This window comes from Solanum dulcamara, chromosome 2 (assembly GCF_947179165.1).
Source record: "Solanum dulcamara chromosome 2, daSolDulc1.2, whole genome shotgun sequence".
NCBI lineage: Eukaryota > Viridiplantae > Streptophyta > Magnoliopsida > Solanales > Solanaceae > Solanum > Solanum dulcamara.
Window position 1 is genome coordinate 35,399,555 of NC_077238.1, and position 27,908 is coordinate 35,427,462.

The window sequence follows — 27,908 nt, forward strand, 5'->3', positions numbered from 1 at the left end:
AAGAGGAAAAAACAAAGTGTGCAAAAGAGGCTAGGAACTTGTTTTTTCGATATGAATTTCAAAGATGGTGAACCAAGGTCTAGTGGGAGAATTCTAATCAATGCTCATCAATGAGTGTTAGAATTATATCTTGGAATGTAAGGGGGTTGAATGGGGAGAGTAAAAGAGAGATTGTTAGGAAACTTTCTCAACTATGGGGGGGCATATTTATATGTATTAGTGGAGACCAAAATAAATGGCTCTTTAGATTGCTTATTACAAAGTATATGGAACAACAGATGGGTGGGGCAGATTCATAAAGAAGCACATGGGAGCAGTGGGGGTATACTAATTCTCTGGGATAAAAGAGTTTGGAATGGTGAATTGGTGGGTTTGGGAAGTCAGTGTATCACTGACAAATTCACTGGTGTTAATGACAGTTTAAGTTGGCATCTGAGTGCAGTATATGCAAACTACAATAGAGTGGTCAGGAGAACATTGTGGCAAGATTTGATAGACATAAGAAACAATTTCAATGGGCCTTGAGTTGTTTGTGGGGACCTAAATATCACTAGGTTTCCATATGAGACAACCAACTGTTCTTGATTAAGTGGAGCTATGACTGATTTTTCAGCTTGCATTGAAGAGCTGCAAATGGTAGATCCTCCTTTATTTGGAGGATCTTTTACCTAGAGAAGAGGAGCATGAGTATCCTTCTAAAATTGATATATACCTTCATTGTAGTAAATGGGGAAAGTTTTCACTCACATTAAGCAAACAAACCTTCCTAAACTAGCCTTAGATCACAACCCCATTCTCTTGACTTGTGGGAACTGGGAGGGGAAAAAGTCTTACTTTAAATTTGAGACTTGGTGGCTAGAAGTGGATGGGTTTAAGGACAAAGTGAAAGAATGGTGGGAGTCCTTCACTGTGAATGGTAGACCTAGTTTTGTACTTGCTGAGATGCTAAAAATGCTTAAAGCAAAGCTAAATGAGTGAAGCAAAGATAATAGGGGAAATTGGAAACAATGAAAAGAAGACATCCTAAATCAAATTTCAAACTGGGAAATTATTCAAGAACAGAGGCCTTTCACATATGATGAATTGTTGCAAAAGGCCCATTTGACCCATGGAATTTGAAGATGTAGCAAAAAAGGAAGAAATTGTCTGAAGGCAGAGGTCTAGAATCCAATGGCTAAAACATGGGATAAGAACAGAGTTTTTCCACCGAACTGCAACACCCCACAGGATGTTCAATTTTATGGAGCAATTAGAATTGGATGGTACTACTATCCAGGATCCAAAGAGTATCAAGGAGGTTGTGCAAAACTACAATAATGATCTGTATAAGGAGACTAAAAATTGGAGACATGAGTTTAGTTTCCATGAGCCTTCAAGGATTAATGAGGAGGAACATATTTGTTTGCAGAGAGACTTTGAGGAGGAAGAGATACCCGAATGTTTGAATATGTGTGCTATGGAGAAAGCACCTAGAACAAATGGTTTACCAATGTTTTTTTTCCAAACCTTCTAGAATCTACTGAAGGAAGATATTTTCAAGACCATTCAACATTTTCACTCAAATTAGGGGTTTGGGAAGAGCTTCAATGCGACATTCATTGCTCTGATCCCAAAGAAGCTTGGATCCTCAAAGCTAAAAACTTTCAGACCAATCAATCTGGTTAGGGGTGTATATAAGATTATTGCTAGAGAGACTAAAGACAGTAATAGATAAATTGATCAACAAATATCAGATGGCATTCATCAAGGGTAGAGAGATTATGGATGCAACACTCGTAGCCAATAAATGCATTGATTCAAGAATGAAGAGTGGGGTCCCAAGCATAATGTGTAAGTTGGATTTAGAAAGCTTATGATCATGTGCCTGAGCTTTCTTATTGAATATTCTTAGGCAAATGGGGTTTGGAGACAATTGGGTGAAATGGATATAATACTGCATTAAAATAGTTAGGTTCTCTGTGCTTGTGAATGGAGAACCTGTGGGTTTTTTTTGCATCAGAAATTGGTTTAAGACAGGGTGGTCCCATTTCTCCTTTTCTATTCATTCTGGCTGTGGAAGGTTTTGACAAAATGATGAGAATAGCAGCCCCAAAAAATGGATCAGAGAGTTCAAAGTTGGGGTCAGTGTAGGGGTTGAGATGGAAGTTGGTCATCTGTTGTATGCAGATGACACCATTTTTTTGTGAACTAGTGGCTGAGCATATATGCTACATCAGAGTGATTCTTGTCTTGTTTGAAGCTGTAGTGGGATGAAAGTTAATGGGGGGAAGAGCAGTGTAATCTCAGTTAATGAGGTTCACCAGATTCTTGATATGGCCAGCATCCTTGGATGCAGAATTGAGCATTTACCCACAACTTATTTAGGTATGCCTCTGGGAAGCAAACACAAGTCCTTAGAGATCTGGGATGGCATCTTGGGTAGAACAGAAAAGAAACTATCTAGATGGAAGGGTCAGTTCTTGTCCTTTGGCGGTAGACTGATCCTAATCAACTTCTTCCTAGATGCATTGCCCACTTTTGCGATGTCCTTATTTCCAATCCCATCAAAAGTTGTGAAGTAACTTGATAAGTTTAGAAGAGACTTTCTGTGGCATGGAAACAAAGAAAGGAAGGGTTACTGCCTCGTTAATTGGAAAGCAGTAATTTTGAATAAAGGAAAAGGGGGACTAGGAGTCAGGAATCTCACACTGTAGAATGAGAGCTTACTTACGAAGTGGCTATGGAGATGCACTAAAGAGGAAAGGGCTCTATGGAGAAAAGTAATTGTGACAGTTTGGTGAACTTAATCCATGGTGCTCCAACTTTGTATCTGATCCTTATGGCATGGGGGTGTGGAGAACAATCGGAAAGTTTTGGCCATTGGTGGAAGCCAATCTTAGCCAGTGTTATCAAAGGCGAAAAGCGCAAAAAAACTCTAAGGTCTGTTGGGGCTTAAAGCACAAAGCACAAATAAAGTGTGCGCTTTAATGAAAAGAGGCGCAAAGGGACAAAAATATTACCAATATATATGTTTAGTCCAAGACTAATAATTATAAACATGAATGACAAATATATGACCAAAGAAGTTGAAAAAAAACTATGATAAGGTGAAATATTGATTGTTTAGTGTCACTTCTTCATAAGAGGCTCATTGGCTAGAAAAAGTTTGCCTTAGAACCTTGATGACGACACTGAAGCGCACATAAAGTGAGGCGAAGCGCTCAACATGTTTTGAGCCTCGCTTCAGGGCTTAAGCGCACCTTTGACTACACTGATCTTAGCTTTAAGATAGGCAATGCGAACAAGACAAAATTTTGGCATGATGGATGGATTAATCAATCACCCCCCAAGGAGCAATTTCCAGATCTTGTCTAGATTTGTGGAAACACTGAGGCTAGAGTAAGTGAGTGCTGGACAACGCAAGGCTGGGATATTTCCTTAGAAGAATGCTTAATGGTTGGGAGGTTGATAGAGTGGCTTCTTTACTTGGAAAGCTAGGAGGAAACAACATTGTCACAAAGAGGCAGATAGGGTGCTGTGGAAACACAACAAAGATGGGAACTTCTCTGTAGGTAGTGCATACAAGAGAGTATACGACTAAACTTACACTTCAATTAAGAAGTATAAAGCGGTCGTTGTCAAATATAGAACCCAACTAGGTTAGGGTAGAGCCCACAGGGAATGCGGAGGAAATAGGTCTACTATCACTTAATTTTAGTTGTAGTCAGTATTTCCAAAATAACAAACATGCATAAAGTATATGAGGGGATTTATTATTTCAATAACTAAATGTTCACAGTAACAGAACTTAAGATTGATAACAATGTGAGATGGTAACTAGTACTGTGTTCCCCATGACATATAAATTAGTAGTCCTTAGGTATTGGTGATATTGTATCAGTGCGTCGCATGCAAAATCTAGCAAGTTATGTACATCTAAACGCCTCCCGGCCCTATTAAATGTATTTCACTCATCTCCTCCCAGTCTCAGAGTATATTGCCACCTAACCCTTGCCTTAGATCTCAGAAAACTATCCCTTTCGGGCTCAAGTTCTTAGACGAAGGTTATGCTTCAAATCTTTGTTGTAGTTATCTTTTCCTAATCACTACCCCTCTCCCAAGCAAGTAATGAATACAGACGATATTTAACGCGTGCACTCGTTAAAAGGAAAACAAGACGAAGAAAACTACAATGCCATGCTAAACTCTTACCGACAATCACCTATACGTTTGTGTACTTCATTATTGTGCCTTGGTTTCCACAACCCTAGTTATAGTGTTTAGCTACTCATAATCTTAAGAGATGAACAAGAATTAGTGTTGAATTCATAAAACAAGACTCACGTTTATAGAAATGTAAACCTCGAATTGCAGGATGAATAACAGATCAAGAACAAACAAAGGATTGAATTAAGTTTGAATCTTGAAAAGTCTCCAAAATATGCTCTCACAATGTTCACAAATACTAAAAACTCAGAATAAACATTAACCTCAGAAATAAAACAAATTTGGGTATTTATAGAAGTACAAAACCTACTCCTAAACCAACTAGGAAAACTTAAGTCGACAGAGTTCACGCCCAAGCACCACGGTCTGTATTGGCCTTCACGGTCTGTGGTCATGCTCCGTGTCTTTGACTTAGCTCCACCCATGTGTGGGCCTTCACTTCTTCACGGAGAAGCACCACGTCTCGTGGCCCTGACTACGACTCGTATTGGGGTCTAAAGTGTTCTCCTTGGCCTATTTCCATCTTCCATCAGCCAGCCTCAACGAGCTTCCATCACGCCTCGTAGTGGACTCCACGGCCCGTGAAGGTCCCGTGGAGTTTCACTTGGTCAAAATTTCAGCACTTGAAGCTTTATTCACCTCAACATCACACCACACGTAGTCATTGGTCCTCAGCAAAAATGCATCACATACTCAAAAAATCATCTAAACTCGTGCGCGACTTAGTTTTCCTGAAAATGAACAAAACACACATCATATCTATAAAAACATGCTTGCAACACACACTAATTCACCGTTTTGAGAATCGAAAGTCTCGTGAATACGCGACACATCAGTTAATCGTTGGCGGGGGGTGGGGGGTGGGGGGAGAGAGTGAACTCTCTTCCATTGGAACAATTTTTGGAGAAGTATCATCCCCACCAAAGTGAAATGCTTTACGTGGCTAGTGGTTAAGGGGGCATGTCTAACTTAAGAAGTTCTGTAGAAGAAAGGGAGTGAACTAGTTCCCAAGTGCTTTATGTGTAACACTATAGGGGAGACGAACAAGCATCTCTTCGTACATTGCAATTTAACAACTCAGCTGTGGAATCTCTTCCTCAACATAACAAGATACAACTGGAATATGCCACAACACACATTTGATCTATTGAGTTGCTGGATTACGAGGGGAGGTAGCAAGAGTCAGAAGAAATGGTGGAGATTAGTTCCATCATGCATATGGTGGTTAGTATGGTTGGAAAGAAATGGTAGATGCTTTGAAGATAGGTCCAACTCCATTCATAGATTGAAATGGAATTGTATTGTATCTTTACTTTTTTGGTGTAAACAACTGTGTATAGTAGATACAGATCGATTAGTAGATTTATTAGGAGACTTGTAATTGATAATATTCCTTTTTGGAGGTGGCCAGCATCCCTTAATGCTGAAAAATACAACCTTGCCAATTTCAGAAAAAAGAAACGGAGTGTGGTTGCTTGGTCTAGTGTAGAAATCGAGCAATGATTGTAGCAACTTATAAGCTAGTTTGGATTAAACAGTTGCTCAAAGAATTGAAATTTGGAGAAATTAGTTAGATGGAATATGTGTGTGATAACCAAGTATCGCTACATATCGCATCGAATTCGGTATTTCATGAGAGGACTAAACACATTGAGATTGACTATCACTTTGTCAGAGAAAAGATACTCTCTAAAGATATTTGTTACAAAATTTATGAAGTCAAGTGATCAGGTTGCAAATATTTTATCAAGTCCCTCATTGGTCCCTGTATTAAGTACATCTGCAACAAGCTCGGTACATATGATTTGTATCCACTAGCTTGAAGGGTGTGTGGGTTAGAATAGAATAGAAATATGAGTTGTATGTAATATTCTACTTGGAAAAGGATTGTATTGTAATGTCTATAAATAGGGCTCATTGTAATAATGTAGATACACAATTCAATAATAATTTGCTCCTATATTTCTCACAACCCTCTCATGGAACACTAATTCGACTCAATGTGAACTGCAAATCTAATTTCCACATACAAGTTCCATTGGGCCAATCTTTCCAAGTATCAATTATTTTCGTAGTTGCTTGATCTATATGAGCTCACATAAAGCCACTGCCATAGCCTGATATTTTTCTTTTACACTAGATCTTGCAAGTATATTTTGTTTCTTACATTTTCAAGAAACCAAATTTCCTAGAATGTAGAATCCAAAGGCAGATAGTTTGTCAGAGGGTGACCCTGCCAAATCTGTATCAAAATATTCAGATCCTCGTAATGTAGTCATCTCTCTGGAACAGATTTTATGTATCAAAGACTACGAATATTTGCATTCTGATGACTATCATAATGAAAATCCAAAAAGTGACTTACAACACTTACTGTGAAGGTATCTAGTTAGATCGAGTCTCAGTGAGATAATTTAAATTCCCTACCTACCTTATATATCTTTTAGAATCACTAAGGTGTCGTTTGGAAGTTGGTTAGAATGATGCAAATATTAGTAATGTAGGTATTAGTTATGCAGGCATTAGTTATGCGGGTATTAGCTATTCCATCCTCCACCCCACATAAGATAATACACCAGTTCCCTCAGAACTTATACATGTATTAGTTATGCGGGTTTTTAAATTGCAAACCAAACGTCATATTAATTTTATACATGAATAACTTACTTCATAACTAGCTACTAAACATTGTATAACTTGTACATAATTAATACATGGATAAGTTACCTCTTTACTAGTTACCAAACGACCTCTAAGAGGTTCCTCATGGCTTACTAGAAGTTTAATTTGGATTCATTAGAGCATCAATCGGCCTACAATTTTTCATTTATGTTTCCTCGAGAATATCATGAGCACATGTCCTCTTTGAAATGGTAATTACTGATCTAGATTGACCAACCTCAATACCTAAAGTTCTTCAACCAGCGAACGTCCTCGGTCAGAAACCGTTGAAAAAGATGATGCTTCAATTTGGTAATTTCTTCTTCATCATTACTTATAGACTGTATCATCAACATGGACCACCAAAAGTCATATACAGATCTGAAGCTAAGTGACGTAATCAGTTTCGCTAAGAACCATGCCAAATTCATGAATTATTGTGCTGAAGTTGCCGAACCATGCTCGAGGGACCGCTTTAGGGGATAAAGTGATGGAGCTAGTATATGGAGATTGGATCTCAGTAACCTGATTTCCTGATAAAGTGGGGTTTATAGTGGGAAATGGGATGAAACTTTTTTTCTGGAAGGACAATTGATTGGGACATGGCCCTCTAAATGATGTTTTCTCAGATCTCTTTAGTTTATGCAGGATACCAGATGCTTCTATTGAAAAGACATCGAGCTTACAAGGCTGGAACATACCTTTTAGGAGAATGCTGAATGACTAGTTCTTCAAGGTGTTGGACATTTTCAAAGGCACAACTGACACAGAAGATTCCACCATATGAAATGGTAATGGCAGGAAGTGTTTCACAGTTAAATCAACATATAATGCATTAGTTGCTACTGGACACAAGATACAAGATGGCCTTGGAAGAATAATATTTGGAAAGCCAGGGCTCCTTCTAAAGTGAGTTTTCCCTTACTTGGTAGTTAGGACAGCATGCCTTACTCATGAAAACCTGCAAAGAAGGGGAATAAAGTTAGGTTCAAAATGTTTTTTATGTCAGGAGAATGCTAAAAATAACAGTCATTTGTTTTTACACTGCAAAATGACTGGTCAACTGCGGCAGATTATCTTGAGCATGTTTGGCTTGAAATGGGTCATGCCAAAGTCCACTATTGATATTTTGAAGGGCTGGAACAAAGCGTGAGCTAGTATAAGGCAAAAGGGGTGGTGAAAATCTATCCCAGCTTGCATATGGTATGGTAGACTGTATGAAAAGAGAAACAAACAAAATTGTTTTAGATTCCTATACCTAATCCCAACATGTTTTGGACTGAGGCATAGTTGTTGTTTTGGAGATAGTAGTAGATCTACAGAGAGAATTAAGAAGAAGTGTGTAACATCCTTCGGTAGGAGACAGGATGCGGGAAGCGAGATTGAGATGGTCCGAGCATGTGATGAGGATATTCTTGGATGCTCTAGTGCGCAGGTGTGAGAAGTTGGCTATGCATGGATTCAAGAGAGGTAGAGCGAGACCGAATAAGTATTGAGGAGAGTTGATTAGACACGACATAACGCTGTTGCAACTTACTGAGGAAATGACCTTAGATAGGAAGCTATGGAGGACGTGAATTAGGGTAGAAGGTTAGTAGGTAGGAGTGTGTCCATGCTAGTAGGTAGGAGGGAATTGTCTTGTTGCCTTTACTAGTAGTCGTAGTGCTACACTTGTAGTCTCTTGTTCTTTGATTGTTGTTGATATTTTGTTATTTTGTGTAGTTCAATTGCAATATTATTTTGTTTTAGTATTGTTCTGCTACTATATGTTGTTTTGTTCCTACCTATTGTTTCTTGTACTTTCCTTACTCCGTTTTCTAGTCTTGTTTTGTCTTGAGCCGAGGGTCTATTAGAAACAGCCTCTGTATCTCACCCCTGAGGTAGAGGTAAGGTCTGTGTACATTCCATCCTCCCCAGACCCCACTTTGTGGTAATAGACTGGGTATGTTGTTGTATAATATAATTTCTCCTTATTTCCAGTTTTTGCTTCAAGCACATTTGAGTTACATAGGATAGAATGGAAGTTGAGCTGTTGGTTTCATATCCTTTTCCCTTTTCTGTTCATTTTGCAGATTAAAAGGGATGGAATCACAAAGCTTGTTGTGCTCCCTCTTTATCCACAGTTTTCAATATCTACGAGTGGTTCAAGCCTTCGCCTATTAGAGAGTATATTTAGGTAATAAACATACCCTATGTTCCTGCTCAGAAAATACATTCCATTTTCGATTGTCAAACATTTGTGGAGCAATGAGTATTTTCTTTAGGGAGGATGAGTATCTTGTTAACATGCAACACACAGTAATACCCTCATGGTATCAACGGGAAGGATATATCAAAGCCATGGCAGATTTGATGGAAAAAGAGTTGAAAAGTTTTGAACATCCTGAGGAGGTAGTATTGTCTCTATTCTTTGATGGCTCATGCTATACTTACCTTGTGAAAAGAGGTGTTCTTTTTCCTAATAAGGTCCCATCTTTCCTTATAGTATTATACATAAGGCAAGTAAAGTATTTGTGCATTTTTATTTTTGGTTTCATTACTTAAACTAGAAAAGTTCTCGCGAAGTATATGCCTTCTCAGTTTTGCTTTCTTCTGTAATAAATGCTTAAAGATTTAATTTTACCAGTTTCAAACGAAGAAGTGCTAAAAGATTTTTGTCATGAATATTGTGACACTCTTAATTTAGTGTATCATTGTCTATCAAGTCTTTTGCTTGGAGACCTTCTCATGAAGCTCTATCGACGGTAGAAATACAGAGTCATGAAAAGATCTCTGTACAGTGGAAGATATTAAGGATCAAAAACAAAGGAAAACTATAGCACTCTAGAGCAAAGATTTCTCCAGATTTGACTCTGTTCTGTTCCTGCCTCTACTCCTCTACATTTCATATTTATGAAATAATTTCAGATAATTTATAATGAAAATAAAAGCAAGGTCTTCCCAAGAAGTACAAAGTCTCTCTAACTTGTGTCGTGCCTTATTAACTAGCTTCATATACACAGGTGATGATATTCTTCAGTGCTCATGGTGTACCACTTGCATATGTAGAGGAAGCAGGTGATCCATACAAGGCTGAGATGGAGGAATGTGTGGACTTAATAATGGAAGAACTTGAGAAGAGAATGGTACATAATGCATATACTTTGGCCTATCAGGTACCTTTGCAGATCTATTAGCATACTTATATTTTACGTATGACTATATTTAAACACACTTGCATAGGTAACGTTGTCTATGTTTATGCATTAAAACATTCTTGTACTGAAGATAAGACTAGCTTCTTGCACATTTTGTATTTGGGCTCATCTTTATGATCATTTTTAAGCAAGCCCAGAGTTCAGTTGGTGTGCAATTAAAGACTATTACATCCCTCCTCACTGTTTGAATGTGATGTTTTCTATCAGCAAGATTCCCATGTGTGAGTTATAATAGTTCCCCAACCCTCTTTGCTTTTCAAACATCGAAACTGTAACGCCCCGAACCTGGCCTGATTGGACTGGCTTGCCTTAACCTGACTGAGCAAACCCTTCTACATGAACACAATGGCTTAACAGTTTCCCTTGAAGAACATACTTTAAAGAGCATGGGCCTCATTAGGCCAATCTTTTAATGAATGACAAAACATTATAGTAAGCATAAGAATTCCCTTTACATAAAATAGCATGAAGAGCATTTCGATATATACATAACATAAGTTCCGTCATAAAGATAACGTGAAATAGTTTTCAAAACATATGCATTACATGAGTACATTCTGTCTACGAAGCCTTTAAGACATGACATCACAATAAAATGAGAGGACAAGGCCCTGGCATACCCAAAAGATCTATATCTATTTATATCTATACTACCTTAAAAGCATGAACTCCCTAACTTTAATGTTAAATTACAATAATATCCCCAATGTAAAACACCCAATTTTAGTATATTTTTATATTTTATGTTATATTATATTTATTTATATTATAACATATTACAAACAAATATTTTTTCACAATGAAGGATTGTGACTTTTCCGAAAGGTTGTGACTTTTCTGATAAGCTACATTAAACACTTGTTCATATTACCCTTTGTCAGCTATAAATTGAGGGATTTTCTTACATTTTTAAACTATGAACTTTTTAAGTTTTCTAGTCTTGTTCTTAGAAAATACCTAATTTAGTATATCTTATATATTTTAAATTATATTTATTATTAATTTATATTAGATTATATTAAAAGGAGACACCTTCTCTTATTGAAGGTTTGTGACTTTTCCAAAGAGTTGTGACTTTTCCAATGTGTTGTGACCTTTCTGAAGCCACACCATTTTCCTTTTGTACAAGATACATAGGGTTTCACCGCTACCATTCCACCCATTAATTTTTACGACTCTATTGCTGATATATTTTTAGTAACTCGATTTGTAAGTTCACTTTATATTCATAGCAGAAAACTTTGTACATGTAGAAACTTTTCATATTTCACCTTGATTTCATTTCTCAAATGACTTTTCGAGTCAATCTTAATATTTGTTGTTTAAGCATTCAAAAGTAATACAAAGTGCTTTATTTTAAATTTTTAATATTATTTATCTATTCTTCATCTTAAAACACCCAATTTAGTATATCTTACATATTTTAAATTATATTTATTATTTATTTATTTATATTATATTATATTAAAAGGAGACACTTTTTGCAATGAAAGGTTGTAACTTTTTCAAAGAGTTGTGACTTTTCCAGATTGTTACTTTTCTGAAGGGTTGTGACTTTGCTGATAAGGCACAATAAGCACCTATTCATACTAACCTTTGTTGGCTATAAATAGAGGGGTTTCCTCACATCTTTAAACTATGAATTTTCTAAGTTTCCTATTCTTCTTCTTCTTGAGATACCCAATTAGTATATCTTTTATATTTTAAATTTTATTTATTTATATTATATTAAAAGCAGACACATTTTTGTGTTGAAGGGTTGTGACTTCTCCGAAGGGTTATGACTTTTTCATTTCCGAAAGGTTGTGAACTTTTCGAAGGGTTGTGACTTTTTTAATGAGTTGTGACCTTTTCAAATGATTATGACTTTCCTGAAGGATTGTGACTTTTCTGATAAGGCATAGTAAATACCTGTTCATATTACCTTTTTTTGTCTACAAATGGAAGGGTTTCCTCACATTTTTGAACACCCCTTAACTTGAAAGTTTAAATTACTATAATACCCTCAACTAAAAACATTAAATTTAATATATCTTCTATATTTCTTATTTATATTTATTTATATTATGCAAGAACTCCAGCAATACAATAATAACTTAGCAAAGAATTATAGGAAAGGGAGGAGAAGGTATATTTAAGAGGTGTATCTAAGAGATTTTAAGAGCGACTTTTTTTATTTTACATATCACAATTTTATTTTAAAATGAGAAACAAATCAAAAAAAAGAGAAAAAAATAAATGTAATTGGAGGCCATAGACAGGTGTCACATTAGCTTATCCATATCTAGCTTTATATTATAAATAGATAGATGTAGATGTTTTCGAATATTGATTTCACAATTTTCAGTATGCACACAATTAATAGAGAGGTGTCACATTAGCTTATCCATATCTAGCTTTATATTATAAATAGATAGATATAGATGTTTTCGAATATTGATTTCACAATTTTCAGTATGCACAAAATTAGTAATCATAAGAAAATTTTGTATCCATTATTCATAAGAACTTATACTTTTCTTTTTATTAGGAACTTATACTTTTCTTTTTTTAACTTGTACTTTATTATTCTATTTATAATTATTTACTTAAATTTATGGTTTAATAATATTGACGCTATTATAAAAAATGGTATACTACATGACATGGCATTCACGTGCAACGCATGTCCCTCAAAACTAGTACATCAAAAGACATGAACTGGCCCCATATAAGAACTGAGACTCACCAAAACCAATTGGATAGGGTGGGATGCCTATCCCCTTGCCCTGAACACCTGAACCTGCATTTCATAAATGCAGTGCCCCTAACAAAAGAGACGTGAGTAAATGTGGAATAGTGTTGTTTTCTTAAAAGATGGGGCAGTAAAAAAAAATTAAAAATGTCTCTCAATATTTTTATTAAGTATAAGAGGACTTTAAATAGTCATATTTGAGCACATAATATGTAGAAAAATCTACAATTCAAAGTCAAAAAAGCTAGAATATCTCAACAACTAAAATAACCTAATAAAAATTCAAATTTATCTTAAACCTAGACAACTTATTATCCTAAAAATTACTGCAATAACTAAAGTAAAATTCAACACTCCTCCTTTGCTTTAGTTATTGCAATTGAAAAGATGCTCCTCAATTACTACTTTGGCAGTTGATGCTGAATGCTTTTCATTATTTTTGAACTTGCAATTTTTTTTTATTTTTTTCTTTAGCTTTTTGCCTAAAAAATGCCTTCAATAACCTTGTCAAGTCTAGAAGCTCTTTTGAAAGTGCTGTAACTTGGACTATTGTAGAATTTGCAAAATATTGTTGTAAGGATTTTTCTTCAATCACAACATCACACAACATATGTTACAAAATACGATTTCATTTTTACTGGCCAATTTTGATAGTTTTCGCTAGTGAAAATTTGCGGGGCCATTTTTTTAGATTAAAAATTTGTTGAAAATAGCCTGTGCATTGAAAAAAGCAGGGGTTGAAAATAGCCTTGACGAATTAAAATGGATTGAAAAATAGCCCATGCGAGTTAAAAGTAACCTTGATAGGTTAAAAATGGTTCTTTAGAAGAACTCACAGATCCCATAAGATCAATGAGGCTCTTGATACCACTATTGTTTTTTTTTAAAGATGGGGTGGCAAAAAAGGATTGAAAATGTCTCTCAATATTTTTATTTAAGTATAAGAGGACTTTAAATAGCCAATTTGAGCACATAATATGCAGAAAAATCTGCAATTCAAAAAGCCAGAATATCTCAACAGTTAAAACAACCTAATAAAAATTCAAATTCAAATTTATCCTAAACCTATACAATTTATTATGCTAAAAATTACTGCAGTAACTAAAGCAAAATGCAACAAATAGTACTCACATGGAAAGCAGGCAAAATAACATAAAATAGACCGAGGAGCTCATAAGAGAGGAACATGAATAGGTGGTAATCTGGAAGCATCTGAAAGCTGGGGAAACATCATATAGAACATTAAGCCTTACCATTTTTAGTTCATTAAGCATGTCTTTTGGATCACTACATCAATGTTTGGGATTCATTACACATTATCATACTTGTAATCGTTATGCATTATCATCTTCTTTAGTTCTTGGGAGTAATATATGTTGCATGGGGTTTGCATAGTAACATAAACACCACAAGAGGCCTGCACACAATACACGGCATCAATAGACCACAAGGAGAAGTGGATAGTCCACGTGTAATACGTGACATCAGTAACCACAAGGGCCATTGGATAGGTCTGCATGTAATATGTGTCATCAGTAACTACAAGGGGCACTGGATAGGTCTGCGTCTAATACACATCATCAATAACCACAATGGGCACTGGGTATGTCTGTGTGTAATACGTGCCATCAATAACCACAAGGGGCACTGGATAGGTCTGCGTGTAATATGCGCCATCACTCATCAGTAACTACAAAGGGCACTAGATAGTGGTAAAAGCCATAGAATATAATCTTGAACATTCGTTCTTGAGGGATACATTACATTAGCTTTTGGGATCTGTTATACATGATTTGTTGTGATCGTAATACTTTAGGAGTGATTCATTTAACGTACATGATGTAGACATCTCAAATAGAGGGACCACAGACCATAGAAGGTAGCATGGAAGCTCAACACAACGGGAGCGACAATAACCAAAAGAAGTGTGTAAGCATGAATGATATAACATGGAGACTCATTTAAGCACAACATGGGAAAACTTAAGCCATTTTCATAAGAGAGACTATTAACACATATACACATTCTTGGGTTGTATGGCATTAGCCCTTTTGGGATACATTTTGCACCATTCACGGGTATAGCACTTTAGGATGGTTCCATTAAGCATTCATGGCAATAAGCACTTTCATAAGAGAGGTTACCGACCATTTACATACACAAACATTTGAGGCATTTAGAGATGTGGACATATAACATTATACTATGCGGAGCACCTAGTGTGAAGGGCATATGACTTTAGGAACTTATACTCATGGTGAGTGTACATCATTTGAAAGACAATATAGTATCCTAGAGAGTTCTTTAGGGTCAGGTACCTGGATCCTTTTGTGACATATTACATGAGAAGTACTTATCATGGACCACATACCACATTTAGGAATCTTAGATATTATCATCTCATAGAAGATATGCGATTGTATGGAGATACCTTAGATTCTAAGACATTAGCTTACTAGAATATACAACATGGAGGGACATACCAATGGAGGCTACATTCGTAGGGGGGGGAGTGCATAATACTTGAGTACATTAAACATGGATAGTACTTATCGTTTCGTGCCTTCAGCTTACAAAGCATTTCCTTATTCTTAGACATAACTTTCAGGTAGAAAGGTGTCAATTTTTGATATTTACGACATTAGACATATCCATAAGAGGAGAAAATGAACTTGGCATGAAGGTATGGTAGACATAAGGTACTTGATACAACTACTAAGAGACATATTTACATGAATGATTTATCACATAGAGTACTCATAGTATAATTTGGAATAGGAAATCCATAAGCTCATGAACGAGTGGAAAACATCGAAAGAAAGATCATGTCATGACAGGGAAAATAGGGGTTTTGCCTTACATACCTAGATTCTTGACCTTAACTGTACCACAAAGGTTGATAGTCTAATAAGACCTTAATCTACAAGAAAAACAATGATAGGAAGCTAAAATTAGTAGAGAGATTCAAGACTAAGCCACTTAAGCAATTTTTTGCACTTTAGGTGAGCTAAAACTCCAAAATCCTCCTTCATTGGCATATCTATAACCAACCTTCTCCTCCTTGCAAACTATAAAGGGAAAACTACATAAATTTGACCCATTAGTGAAACTATTTACCCAAATTAGACCCAACCCAAACTATTTACCCTTAATGGACTCATAGCCCAAGCTATTTACGCGCTTACCCCACTTTCTCTTTTCTTATTTTGCGCATGACGTCAACATCTCAACTATGAATTAATTTTTTGTGATACTCCGTCGAGTTATTAATACCATATCGGTATCATATAAGACTGAACTTAATCCTCTGCATACTACGTCGGTATATTGATACCGTATCAGTATCATATAGGATTGGACTCTTCTTTTAAGAAATAAATAAGAAACAATTAAGAGAAAATTATGAAAGACGCTATCTTATTTATTAAACTCTAAATTAGTAGAATATATATTTTTATAACTTTTTTTTTCTCTTTTTGCAAATTTTTAAAAAATTGTATCTAAATTATGGCTCTTTTTAAAACTTTTTTTAAATTAAAATATTGAAGAATTGAAACATACATCAATGATATCATGATAGTATATAGATATATCGTAATGGTATCATGGATAATTGAGTAATCTCATTGAAGGACTAAAGCAAACCTTAATGAAAACATTATTCAGTTACTCTTTGATACCATCAGAGTATATTATATTTTGATGGTATTAAGGAGGAAGAAACAGTCCTTGAATGAAGACACTATTCAGTTACTCTTTGATACCATCAGAATATATTCATATACTATGATGGTATTAGAGAGGTAAAAAGGGTGGGCACTGATGTTAGCATGACTTCAGCGCGCGAATTAAAAAGGGGTATGAAAGTAATGGTGGATTTAAGGGTGAATATTTTACTTTTTTGGGGTATAAGTTTTTTTTCCCAACTATAAAACTAGGTTTTGGGCCTAACACACCCCAAAAGATAGCTCAAAGGGAGGAGGATTGTCTAAGCTTTATAAGGAGGCCATCCATCTCATTAACCACCAATGTGAGACTTTTTCATTCTTCAACACCCCACCTCACACTCAGGCCTGGACATTTAGTGCGTGAACAAATTTTAATTTTGAGGCCTAACATCGGGTGAGATGGGTCTTGCTCTGATACCATGTAAAGTTAGGTTTTGGCCCTAACTCATATCCCAAAAGCTAGCTCAAAGCGAAGATGATTATCCAATCCTTATAAGAAGACCACTCATCTCATTAACCACAACCACCGATGTAGGATTTTTTTATTCTTCAACAAAAACAATAACACAACCCTCCTACAAGGTCAACCATACCCCTTCGGGCAACAACACATCAAGAACTCTACCATAACAAAACCCCATCTTCTTACAAAATCATTAAAAGCCTGGGCTCATGGCTTCCGACACCATCCCATGAGACCCTTCCCTAAAACATTCTTAATACATCAATAATAGTCCATGCACGAGCTTAGAGAATATTCGTACCTTGAATGATGAAGAAAAATAAAAGATCTTCACTTGAGCCCTAGATGATAAAACCCTTGATTTTCTAGAATTTGAAGAGGAATAGGTATTAGAGTTGTGTAATCATTAAAGAAATACTCATGGAAGGCGGTAGGGATCATTTAGCTTGAAATGAGAGGAGTGGATTTGAGAGAAAATCTATTCAAGTCAAGTGGAAGTGAGAAAATGAAGTAAACCCCAAAATTTTGTGTATTAAAAGAAGCTGACAGATGGCCACATATGGTCATAGGTGAGAACACAAATGTTTTCGTGGTTGCCTGTCACGATCCGAGACTACCCCCTAGTCGTGACACGGTTGATGAAGAAAAATAAAAGATCTTCACTTGAGCCCTAGATGATAAAACCCTTGATTTTCTAGAATTTGAAGAGGAATAGGTATTAGAGTTGTGTAATCATTAAAGAAATACTCATGGAAGGCGGTAGGGATCATTTAGCTTGAAATGGGAGGAGTGGATTTGAGAGAAAATCTATTCAAGTCAAGTGGAAGTGAGAAAATGAAGTAAACCCCAAAATTTTGTGTATTAAAAGAAGCTGACAGATGGCCACATATGGTCATAGGTGAGAACACAAATGTTTTCGTGGTTGCCTGTCACGATCCGAGACTACCCCCTAGTCGTGACACGGTTCTTAGAGACACAAGTGCCCCCAAGCTAACCTCATGGCATGGCACTATGATTCATAACAACAGAAGATATAACTGAAAAGCGGAAGACAACATAAAAAGTCTAATAAAGTCTAACATATCAAAATGGACAATATCTAAAAGTCAATATAGGTGGAATCTAACTATCTGTCTGAAAGCCTCTACTACATATGTGAGTTGCTAGGACAAGTCCCTAGCTAACTCTAAACTGTATGAAAGAGAAAGAACAATACTGAATGAAAAGTTAAACTCACCCTTAGAACATGAGGACTCTCCAACTGGCTACTAGATGAATCTGAGATAGCACTAACTGCTAGCTGAATAAGAAGCGTCAAAACCTATATTATAAAACAATATAGGCAGAATTTGGCAGGATTTGGTGCAACTTCATATTATCCGATGACATAACTCATAGGAAGGAGTGGAGTACGCGTATTAGGGTAGAAGGTTAATAGGGGTAAAGGTTAGTAGGGGTGAAGTTTAGTGGAGGATTAGTGTATTATGTTGTGTATCATGTTTCGATTATCACACTCAGTTGCTATTGTTATTGTTTCTTTCTTGTAGACTTACATTGCCTTCTTATTAACGACTATGCTTTCTTCATTGTTTTTTCTTCTTCTTCTTTTACTTGGGTTTGAGACACTTGAGCCGTGGGTCTTTCGGAAACAACCTCTCTACCTCTTCGAGGTAGTGGTAAGGTCTGCGTACGCTCTGCCCTCCCCCGACTCCACTTAGTGGGATTTCACTAGGTATGTTGTTGTTGTTGAATATAGGCAGAAAAGTATGCAATCAGTATTTGGAATGTACTAAGTAGGGAGAAAATGCATAAAACATGATATCTGAACATGATAAGTTCCGTAAGACATGCTAATGCATTGACCAAGTAAAATAACATGAAACTGATATACTGATCTGAAATAGATGAGTACAAAGTCATACAATATCTGAAAATCATACTGATGTGTGGGAGATACTAATAACCGACATAAACCATGTGTGCTTCTACATGGAATTTAGTGTACTGGTTCCACACCGAAAAGGGAGTGCCCATACTTGCCAAGGTATGGACCATGATATCTGAGCTAAGGTGGATCCACTAGCTAATGTCTATCTGAGACATCCTACAGTGACACATAGTTTTGGGACTTGGGGATTGCTACTAAAGGTCCACAAACGTCAAATGGAAACCTTTATCCCGAGAGTCCATTCGGTGATAAGTATACTCTCAACGGAAAACATGTATAAACTATTATACTAATAATCTGATAAAACTGTATTTCTGATAATCGGATAAACATGTAAAGTAGCTCCTAATCATGATTTAAAACTGATAATAACTGAAGATACTTTAATCGAAAGTATCAAAATCATGAAAACTGATAAATACTGGAAGACACTTAATCCGAAAGTATTTAAAATCATGGAAATCTGATAACCATAGACATGCATGTGACATAGCATAATTTCTATATCATGAAAATACTTGTATACATGTGGGTTCATGAAAATAACATTGAAAACATGGAATTATAACTGAATTCATGCAATTAGAGACCATACTTGAAGAATCAATGAAATTCAATAAGAACTTATGAAGATCATAAAACCCAAGAATTGGGAGAAATCATAACTTGAGGGAATTGGGGTTTCCTTGGGACTCAATGGGTGAAAGAGAGAGCCATTGATGAAGTTCCCACATACCTTGAACAAAACTCTAGCTTGAATTTTGTATGAAAAGACTTGAAGCTTGAATCCTTGTTCTTGCTTTGGAGGAAACTTGGAAGAGAAGGAACCTTGATTTTGAGAGGATGAGAATGAATGGGAGATTAGGATCAGTTAAACCCACTTAGAATAGGCCAAAACGACATAGTATAAGAGTTAAAAGAGTAAGAAAAGACTAAAAGACCCCTAATTTGAAACTGTCAGAGGTTGTCTACGGACCCATCCATGGACCGTAATTCCTTCTACAGACCGTGGAAGGCTGTCCGTGGAAAACATGCTGAGATTTTGACTTTCTGAAGTTTCAATCTACGAGATCTAATTACGGACCGTATATTGAACCACGACTTGTCCTATTTGTCCGTATAATGATTATATTGAAATCTGAGATTTCTTAAGTTTGAAACTATGAGACACCAACTATGGCTCGTAATTCCAATTACCACGCATACTTGCACTCGTAGAACCAAGTATACTGAAAATACTAAGTCTCAGAGGTTGATCCATGACTCCTAACTATGAGCCATAAAAGACATTACGACCAGTAATCTTAAGTCGTACTATACAAGTCCCATTTTCCAAGTTTCTGGACCTCAATCTACGAGCCACTATCTACGACCCGTAGAATTTTTTGCGAGCCGTAAATTGGGCTCGTAAATCCCAAGCCCGATGTCTGATTTTCTGAAGTCTTATCTACGGATTGTTTCCACGAGCTTTGGTTCCATTTACAGCCCTGTAAACCATATTCGTGAATCTCAAAAATTGCAGACTTCAGATTTTCTGATCTGTACAAGTCCTGATCTGGTCTCGGAACTTCTGAGGTGTTACACTACCTCAACTTTGAATCCACATACAGTTCCCAGGACGACATACGACTGTAGGCTCCGTACATGGAATCCACTGACAGCACTTCCGTAAAACGTACATAACTTCTTGTACAGAGCTTCGATTGACGAACAATTTGATTCGTTCAAAACTAGATTCAAAGATCTTTAACATTGGTAGGAAATTCATCACATAAAGCTTAATAGACGGAAGATATGCTTGCTAGAAGTTAGACCTTGTGTGAGCAGTGTTATTAAAAGTGACGAAGTGCTCGCTTTAAGCGCGAAATGCCAGCTTGTTGCTTTAATGCCTTAGAGCGATGCAATAGTGAATAAGCGTGCGCTTTTGAGACTGAAGCGAGAAGCGTGCTTTTATTTAAAGTGAGAAAAAGCTCGCTTAAGCGAGAAAAGCGTTAACTATGTTTCTTTTGAAAAATATTCCGTAAAAATACTTATGGTAAGTTTTTCCAAACATGAGACTCATGTGACTGCTGCGACTCAAAGTAAGCTTTTCTTCTTCTTCTTCTTCTTTTTTCTCTTCTTCTCTTCTTTTACTGTTTCTCTGTTGCGACCTGGATGGGTTTTTCTTTTTTCAATTTGTTGTAGGTCGCGTTACTCTGTATATTTTCCTGATTTAAGCTTCTCTTTTACTGGCTACTGCGCTGCACTATTTTCTTTTTTTCTGATTTGTATATGTTTCTCTATGCTTTGTTCTTTCTGATTTGCAATATCATCTACTCTTCTAATGCACTGCAATACTTTGTGATTCTGTCTCCCCCCCCCCCCCCCCGCCCCTTTTTTTTTTGTTTTTACTTATCTGTGATTTTTGTCTCTGTTCATTTTTTTTCTTGTAGTAAGTTCTATTTTCTTATTTATCTATGCATATTTAATACGCTTTATTTGAAAAAAGTGTGCGCTTCGTCTAAAATAGTGTTGCGAGCCATAAGTGTCTGGTTGACCTCTTCAACAACAGAAATTTCATCAGTGAACCGCAACAAGGAGGGAGGATCTTGCCCATATAAAGCTCTAAAAGGGGTCATCTTGGTGGAACCATGGTAAGTGGTATTGAACCAAAATTCATCCCAAGGAATCCATCTTGGCCATTGTTTTGGATGTGCCCCTGAAAAAAGCAATGTAAATAAGTTTCCAAAGAGTGGTTGACAACCTCAGTTTGACCATCTGTTTGAGGGTGATAACCCTGAGCTCAATTTGATGCTAGTACTGGAAAACTTGAATAATTCTTGCCAAAATTGGATGACAAAGATCCGATCGCGATCAGACACGATTGTTTTGGGAAAACCATGCAAACGTACAATCTCACGAACAAATAACTCAGCAACACTCTTTGTTGTATATGGATGAGATAAGAGAAAAATGACAATATTTAGTGAAACGGTCCACCACAACAAGTATAGTATCATGTCCAATTGCTTTTGGTAACCCACTAATGAAATTCATAGCAATATCATCCCAAACTTGAGTAGGAATAGGTAATGGTTGCAGCAAACCAGCGGGACTTACAGCTTCATACTTGTTCTGCCTGCAAACTTCACAACTAGCCACAGAGTTCTTTACATCCATTTTGATTCCATTCCAATACAACACTTGTGAAATGTGCTTGTATGTACGGAAAAAACCCGAGTGTCCACTGGTAGGTGAGGAGTGAAATTCCCTAAGGAGCATGGTAAAACGGGGAATCACCAACCGACTTTTGAAAAATAGGCAGCTAGTCTTTAGAACATAATTCAGTCGTGAAGCCGGATTTTGAAGCAAATTTTGAGTCAATTGACGGAGTTGATCATCCTGTCAATTTTTTTGGAAAGATCATCTAAGGTACTGCTGCGTAGAATAGAAAGAGCTATGAAATGAAATTGGCAGGACAAGGCATCAGCTGCTTTATTTTCACAACCCGGCCGATATTGAATCTCAAAATCAAATCCCATCAACTCGGTGACCCATTTTTGTTACTCTGCCATAGTAGTCCTATGAGAAATTGGAGACTTCGTTGATTTTTTCGTATAATGAAATGCTGACCCATCAAATAATGACGCCACTTTTGTACAGAAAAAACAATGGGCATTAACTCTCTCATAGACTGATTTAGACTTAGCGTGAATAGAAAGTCCTTGACTAAGAAAAGTGATGGGATGTCTTTTTTGCATTAGGAAAGCTCCAATCCCTAATCCCGAAGCATCTGTCTCAACCACAAACACCTTGTTAAAATTTGGTAGTGCCAAAACCGACAAAGTGACCATAGCTTCTTTAAGGGACTCAAAAGCTAACTGAGCTTCTTTATTCCAATGAAAAGCATCTTTCTTGAGCAATTGTGTGAGTGGCCTGCCTGTTTTCCCATAGTCACAAACAAACTTCCTATAGTAACCCGTAAGTCCCAAAAAACCCCGCAAACCTTTAACATCTTTGGGCCTTGGCCAATTAACCATGCTTGTTATTTTGGCAGGATCCGTTGAGACTCCACTTGCGGAAATAATATGTCCCAGATACTCCAGTTGTTGACCAAAATGACATTTTTTTCGATTGACAACCAAGTTATGATGTTTTAAAATTTGTAGCACCTCCCGCAAATGACCCTAGTGAGTAGGAAAATCTGCACTATCAACTAAAATGTCATCAAAAAAGACCAATACAAATTTATGTAAGTGTGACCGAAATATCTCATTCATCAAGGCTTGAAAAGTAGATGGAGCATTTGACAACCCAAATGGCATGAACAAAAACTCATAATGGCCTTCATGTGTACGAAATGCTCTCTTTGCTACATCCTCCTTGCTAACCCGAATTTGATGGTACCTTGATCTTAGATCCAATTTTGAAAAAACAATGGCACCCCCAAGCTCATCTAGTAATTCGTCGATTGCCGGTATTGGAAATTTATCTTGAACAATAATCTTATTAAGGGCCCGATAATCCACAGAAAATCTCCAACTACCATTTTTTTTCGAACTAGCAACATTGGACTGGAGAAAGGACTTGTACTTGGTTGAATGATACCAGCTACAAGAATTTCCTGGGAAATTCTCTCAATCTCATTTTTATGGTAATGAGGGTAACGATATGGACGAATATTGGGTGGATTTGATCCCTCGTTAAGTCGGATAGCATGATCATGACTCCTATCTGGTGGCAGCCCTTTCAGGTCCTCAAATAAAGTTCCGAATTCTTCTAGTAACTGTTGTAAATTCATATTCTCTTGTTCTTCCCTTGCTGTTAACTCATTCAGGTCAACATAATACCCTTCTCCATCTTTTTGCAAGGCTTTAAGCAGGGTTCTGAGTGAAACCACTGATTTGGACAATGAGGGGTCACCTCGAACAACTTGTGTTTGCCCTCCTATTTCAAATTTTGACGTCAACGTTTTGAAATTAGCTTGAATATTCCCCAAAGTCTCCTGCGACTGTAATCCTAACACTATATCAACACTTCCCAAATTAAAAAGGTAATAATCTTGTGTTATGCACAATTTGTCAATCCACAATTCCACTGCTTTACAGCTCCCCTACTCTTTACTTGATGTCCATTCCCTACTTCCACTACAAACGACTTAGTTTCTGTTTGCTTTAACCCAAATTCATCGGTCACTTTGTGAAAGATAAAATTTGTTGTTGCTTTGCTATCAATCAACACAATAACCTTTTTCCCCAATATTGTTCCCCATACCTTCAAGGACTTCTTTGTGGTAAATCCTGCAGTAGTGTACAAAGACAATTCCATTAACTTTGAGACTCTGGTTGTTCTTGAACATTTAATTGATCCATTCTTGCGTCTACTATTTCATCTGAATGCTCTTCTATGTCTCCATCTTTGTTGTCCTCTGATGCTAAAATAAGCAGATTTAATTGTTTAGAATTGCACCGGTGACTGGAGCCATATTTTTTATCGCAGCGAAAACAAAGTCCTCTTCTTAATTTATCCTGATACTCTGCATCAGATAGCCTTTTGTATGCTCCTCCATGCCTTGCTGAAGTTTCAAGTCCTGGCTGCATGATCTCTCCTCGCTTTTGCTCTTGAAAATGTTGTGGTGCTGTTGTAAATGTTGTACGGGCAGAATGATAAAGTGTTGTGGCTACACGCACATGGGGACTTGTAGCACATCCTGTCCGGCTATTGTCAGTCACTGGAAAATGTGTTGAAACCCTAGGAAGTGTCGTAGGCATAGATCTATGCAAGTGGGCTTGGCTGAGAGCCCAATTCTTTTCTTCAATGCGCTAGATTTGGTCCATAATTTGGGTCAGAGTTCCTAACTTGCTAAGACACAATTCTGCCTTGATCTCCCCTCTGAGTCCATTTATAAAAATTCCCGCCAAAACCACATCATCGGCATCTTTCATGGGTGCTGAAAGTAACTCAAAATCTTTCTGTATTGGGATTTGGCAACACTTCCAGTTTGTTGCAATCCTATCAAAACCTCATATAAGTTCCCTAATTGTGATGGAGTAAATCGTTGGAGTATGGCTACTCAAAACACATCCCATGTGACAATCGGCGTCCTTGCCTCCCACAGTTGGAACCAATTTAGGGCTCTACCTTCAAGGCAAACAGCAGCAGCCTCCAATTTATCCGTGTCATCAACGCCATTGAAATGAAAATAATGCTCTTCTCTATTAAGCCACCCATAAGGATTATCACCAGAGAATAAGGGCAGCTCCAGTTCCCTGGGACGTGTTTCATCATGAAATTGTGGCTGAACTTCTCGGAATCCATCACCTCTGCGATTGTTGTTGTTCTCTGCCATTACATCTGTGTCCTTAATTGGATCTGCCTGAACCACTTACATTCCTTTCATATGTTGAAGAATTTCAGGGTCACGTTCATCTTTGTTTTGCATCCAGTCTCGTAATTGCCCCAGGTAATCACGTACTGAACCAATCTCCTGTTGTACTTCGTCCATTGTCTTCTCTAATCCTTCAATCCTCCCTTCCAATCTGGTTGAAACCATAAGGCTCTGATACCAAAATTGTTTGGAATCCAGAACTCTCCTAACAATAAATCTAGAAACTTCCAAACACAACACAGAAACAGGAACAACACTTCAACTATTATTTACTGTGACAAACAATTAGAATATATATTACAAATAGAAAGTAGAGAATACTTCTAACACCCAAGGTATTTCGAGGAACCTTAACCTCCAAATCTGCCTAAGAAAATCCTACCCAAAAAACTGACTGTCTTCCCTTCTTCCCAGTACAATTTATCACAAAATAACTACCTAAACTGCTAGTTAACTACTAGAATTACATACACATAATAATTAATAAATAAAACAGTTACATTTAAGCCTTATTTTCACCCTTCTTCCTGCGGTTATAGACCTTAGTAACAACAGGTCTAACATATGGTGAGCTTGAAAATAACATATTAAAGCACCCCATCTTACTTTGAAAAGGTTGTACGTGCATACCTATTGTTATGAAGGTGAAGAAGCTTTTTTCTTTTGTCCACACTTTTTCCACAACAATAGTTGAGTGGATTAATTGCTACTTTCTATTGAAGTATTACATTGTACCATATGAACTTTCTAAGTTGCATTACAAATATAATTAACTAATATGGAGTGTGAGACACGAGTACTAAACACTTTCATGTTATAAGCATAGCACCTCTATGTGTGAAAGGTAATGTAGCCCTTTATTAGTGTCAATTTTATGAACATAGAGGGGTCTCCATTCAATGTCACATCTTGTGTTCCCATTGGGCCAAAAATAATTTTTATTGGGTGCTTAATTGATTTTTTGATTCATACATTTCTTAAGGAAAGGCGGTTCGTATTTATGATGTTGTTGTCAAGTGATACTATTGGATGAGAAAATAAGATGAGGCTCATATGCTTATTTGCGAGGACATAACATATAGCTTTTGTACATTGATTCTCCTATTTGCTTGGGCGATAGAGTATGTGGTCGAGTAATGTTGATGCTATCTGCCATTGATACGTTATTTTCTTGGATGCAAAAACACAAGTTATTTTCTTGAGGTCTCAATGTTCAAATCCCATTACAGCCAAAAGAGCTAGGTGATTTCTTTCCATCTACCCAAGTGTTGGTGGACAGAGTTAACCGGTACCTGTGTTTGTGGAAGGTAGCAGGTTCTGGTGGAATAGTCGAGAGCGAGCGCAAGCTGGCCGGACATCACTTTCATAAAAATAAAAGTTATTTTCTTGGATCAACTACAAAACAGAAAAATCTTCACCAGCATTTCAGATACACGACTTCCTGAACTGATGTGCTTTACTGGGATTCTGTATGCATATGGGTGCACCTTTTTTCACTTAGAGTATCATGATTGAGTTTTGTAAATGTTGTTTACTTGGTCATTCCATGAAGTTATTTTGTTCTGATGCAGAGTAGGGTTGGACCTGTTGAATGGCTGAAACCATACACTGATGAGACAATAATTGAGCTTGGGAAGAAAGGGGTAAAGAGTATTCTTGCCGTGCCAATAAGGTAAGCAAAGTTGGCTCTTTATGCAGTACAAACGATGATGCCTAGTTTGTCTTGATTTTGTTTTAATTGCATGTATTCTCTAATTTCAAATGTTATCACAGTTTTGTAAGTGAGCATATTGAGACATTAGAGGAAATTGATGTTGAATACAAGGAACTAGCATTGGAGTCTGGAATACAAAACTGGGCACGTGTTCCTGCCCTAGGTGTTGAACCCACTTTCATCTCAGATTTGGCAGATGCAGTGATTGAAAGTCTTCCATATGTAGGAGCAATGGCAGTCTCAAATCTTGAAGCTCGCCAGGTGCTTTTTGACTCCTTTGTGATAAAGAAATTATTAAACTTTTTGTTAGAGTAGATGGCGCCAATGACCTGATATAGAGAAGCTTGCAAACGTTTAATTGAAGGGATCATCTAACATAGGCACTAAGCTGTGTAACATAGTTGGATGGTATGTGAAAAGGTTAGTGATAGATGTTGGAATTTGAACCTTGTGTTGGAAAAATAAAAGGTTTTTAAGATTTGTAATGCAAGGTAAGGCTGCGTATAATAGATCCTTGTGGTCGGGCCCTTCCCTGAACCCTGCGCATAGGCTTTAGTGCACCGGACTGCCCCTTTTTATGATACATGAATTTTTATATGATTATTTCGTGCTTACCTTATTAGGTAGTTTATGTACTAGGAAAAAAGAGAAGATTATAGGTCACGAACCCAATGGCCGTGCGTGGCACTCACACTAACCCTCTAGTGGGAGAACCATCTAACCCAAACCTTGACCCAATTAATCAATGATTCAAGACAGTAATATAATTAAATCCAACCGAAGGATAATATTTTGAAAACCAACAACTTAAATAAGTGCGGAGACGAATCAACTACCTAGAAAAATCCCCAAGACCCGAAAGTCATCGTACAAGAACTTCTAAACAAAAC

At 36.9% G+C, this 27,908-nt stretch overlaps 1 protein-coding gene across 1 annotated transcript in view; it reads left to right on the top strand.

The window, feature by feature from the left end:
* LOC129880498 (ferrochelatase-2, chloroplastic) overlaps positions 1-27,908 on the top strand; it is a 52,096-nt gene that overhangs the window by 10,479 nt on the left and 13,709 nt on the right. The window contains exons 4-8 of the mRNA XM_055954561.1: positions 8,940-9,043; positions 9,132-9,258; positions 9,870-10,022; positions 26,876-26,976; positions 27,078-27,279. Of these exons, the coding sequence (XP_055810536.1) occupies positions 8,940-9,043; positions 9,132-9,258; positions 9,870-10,022; positions 26,876-26,976; positions 27,078-27,279 (687 nt within the window). The remainder of the gene's footprint in view (positions 1-8,939; positions 9,044-9,131; positions 9,259-9,869; positions 10,023-26,875; positions 26,977-27,077; positions 27,280-27,908) is intronic.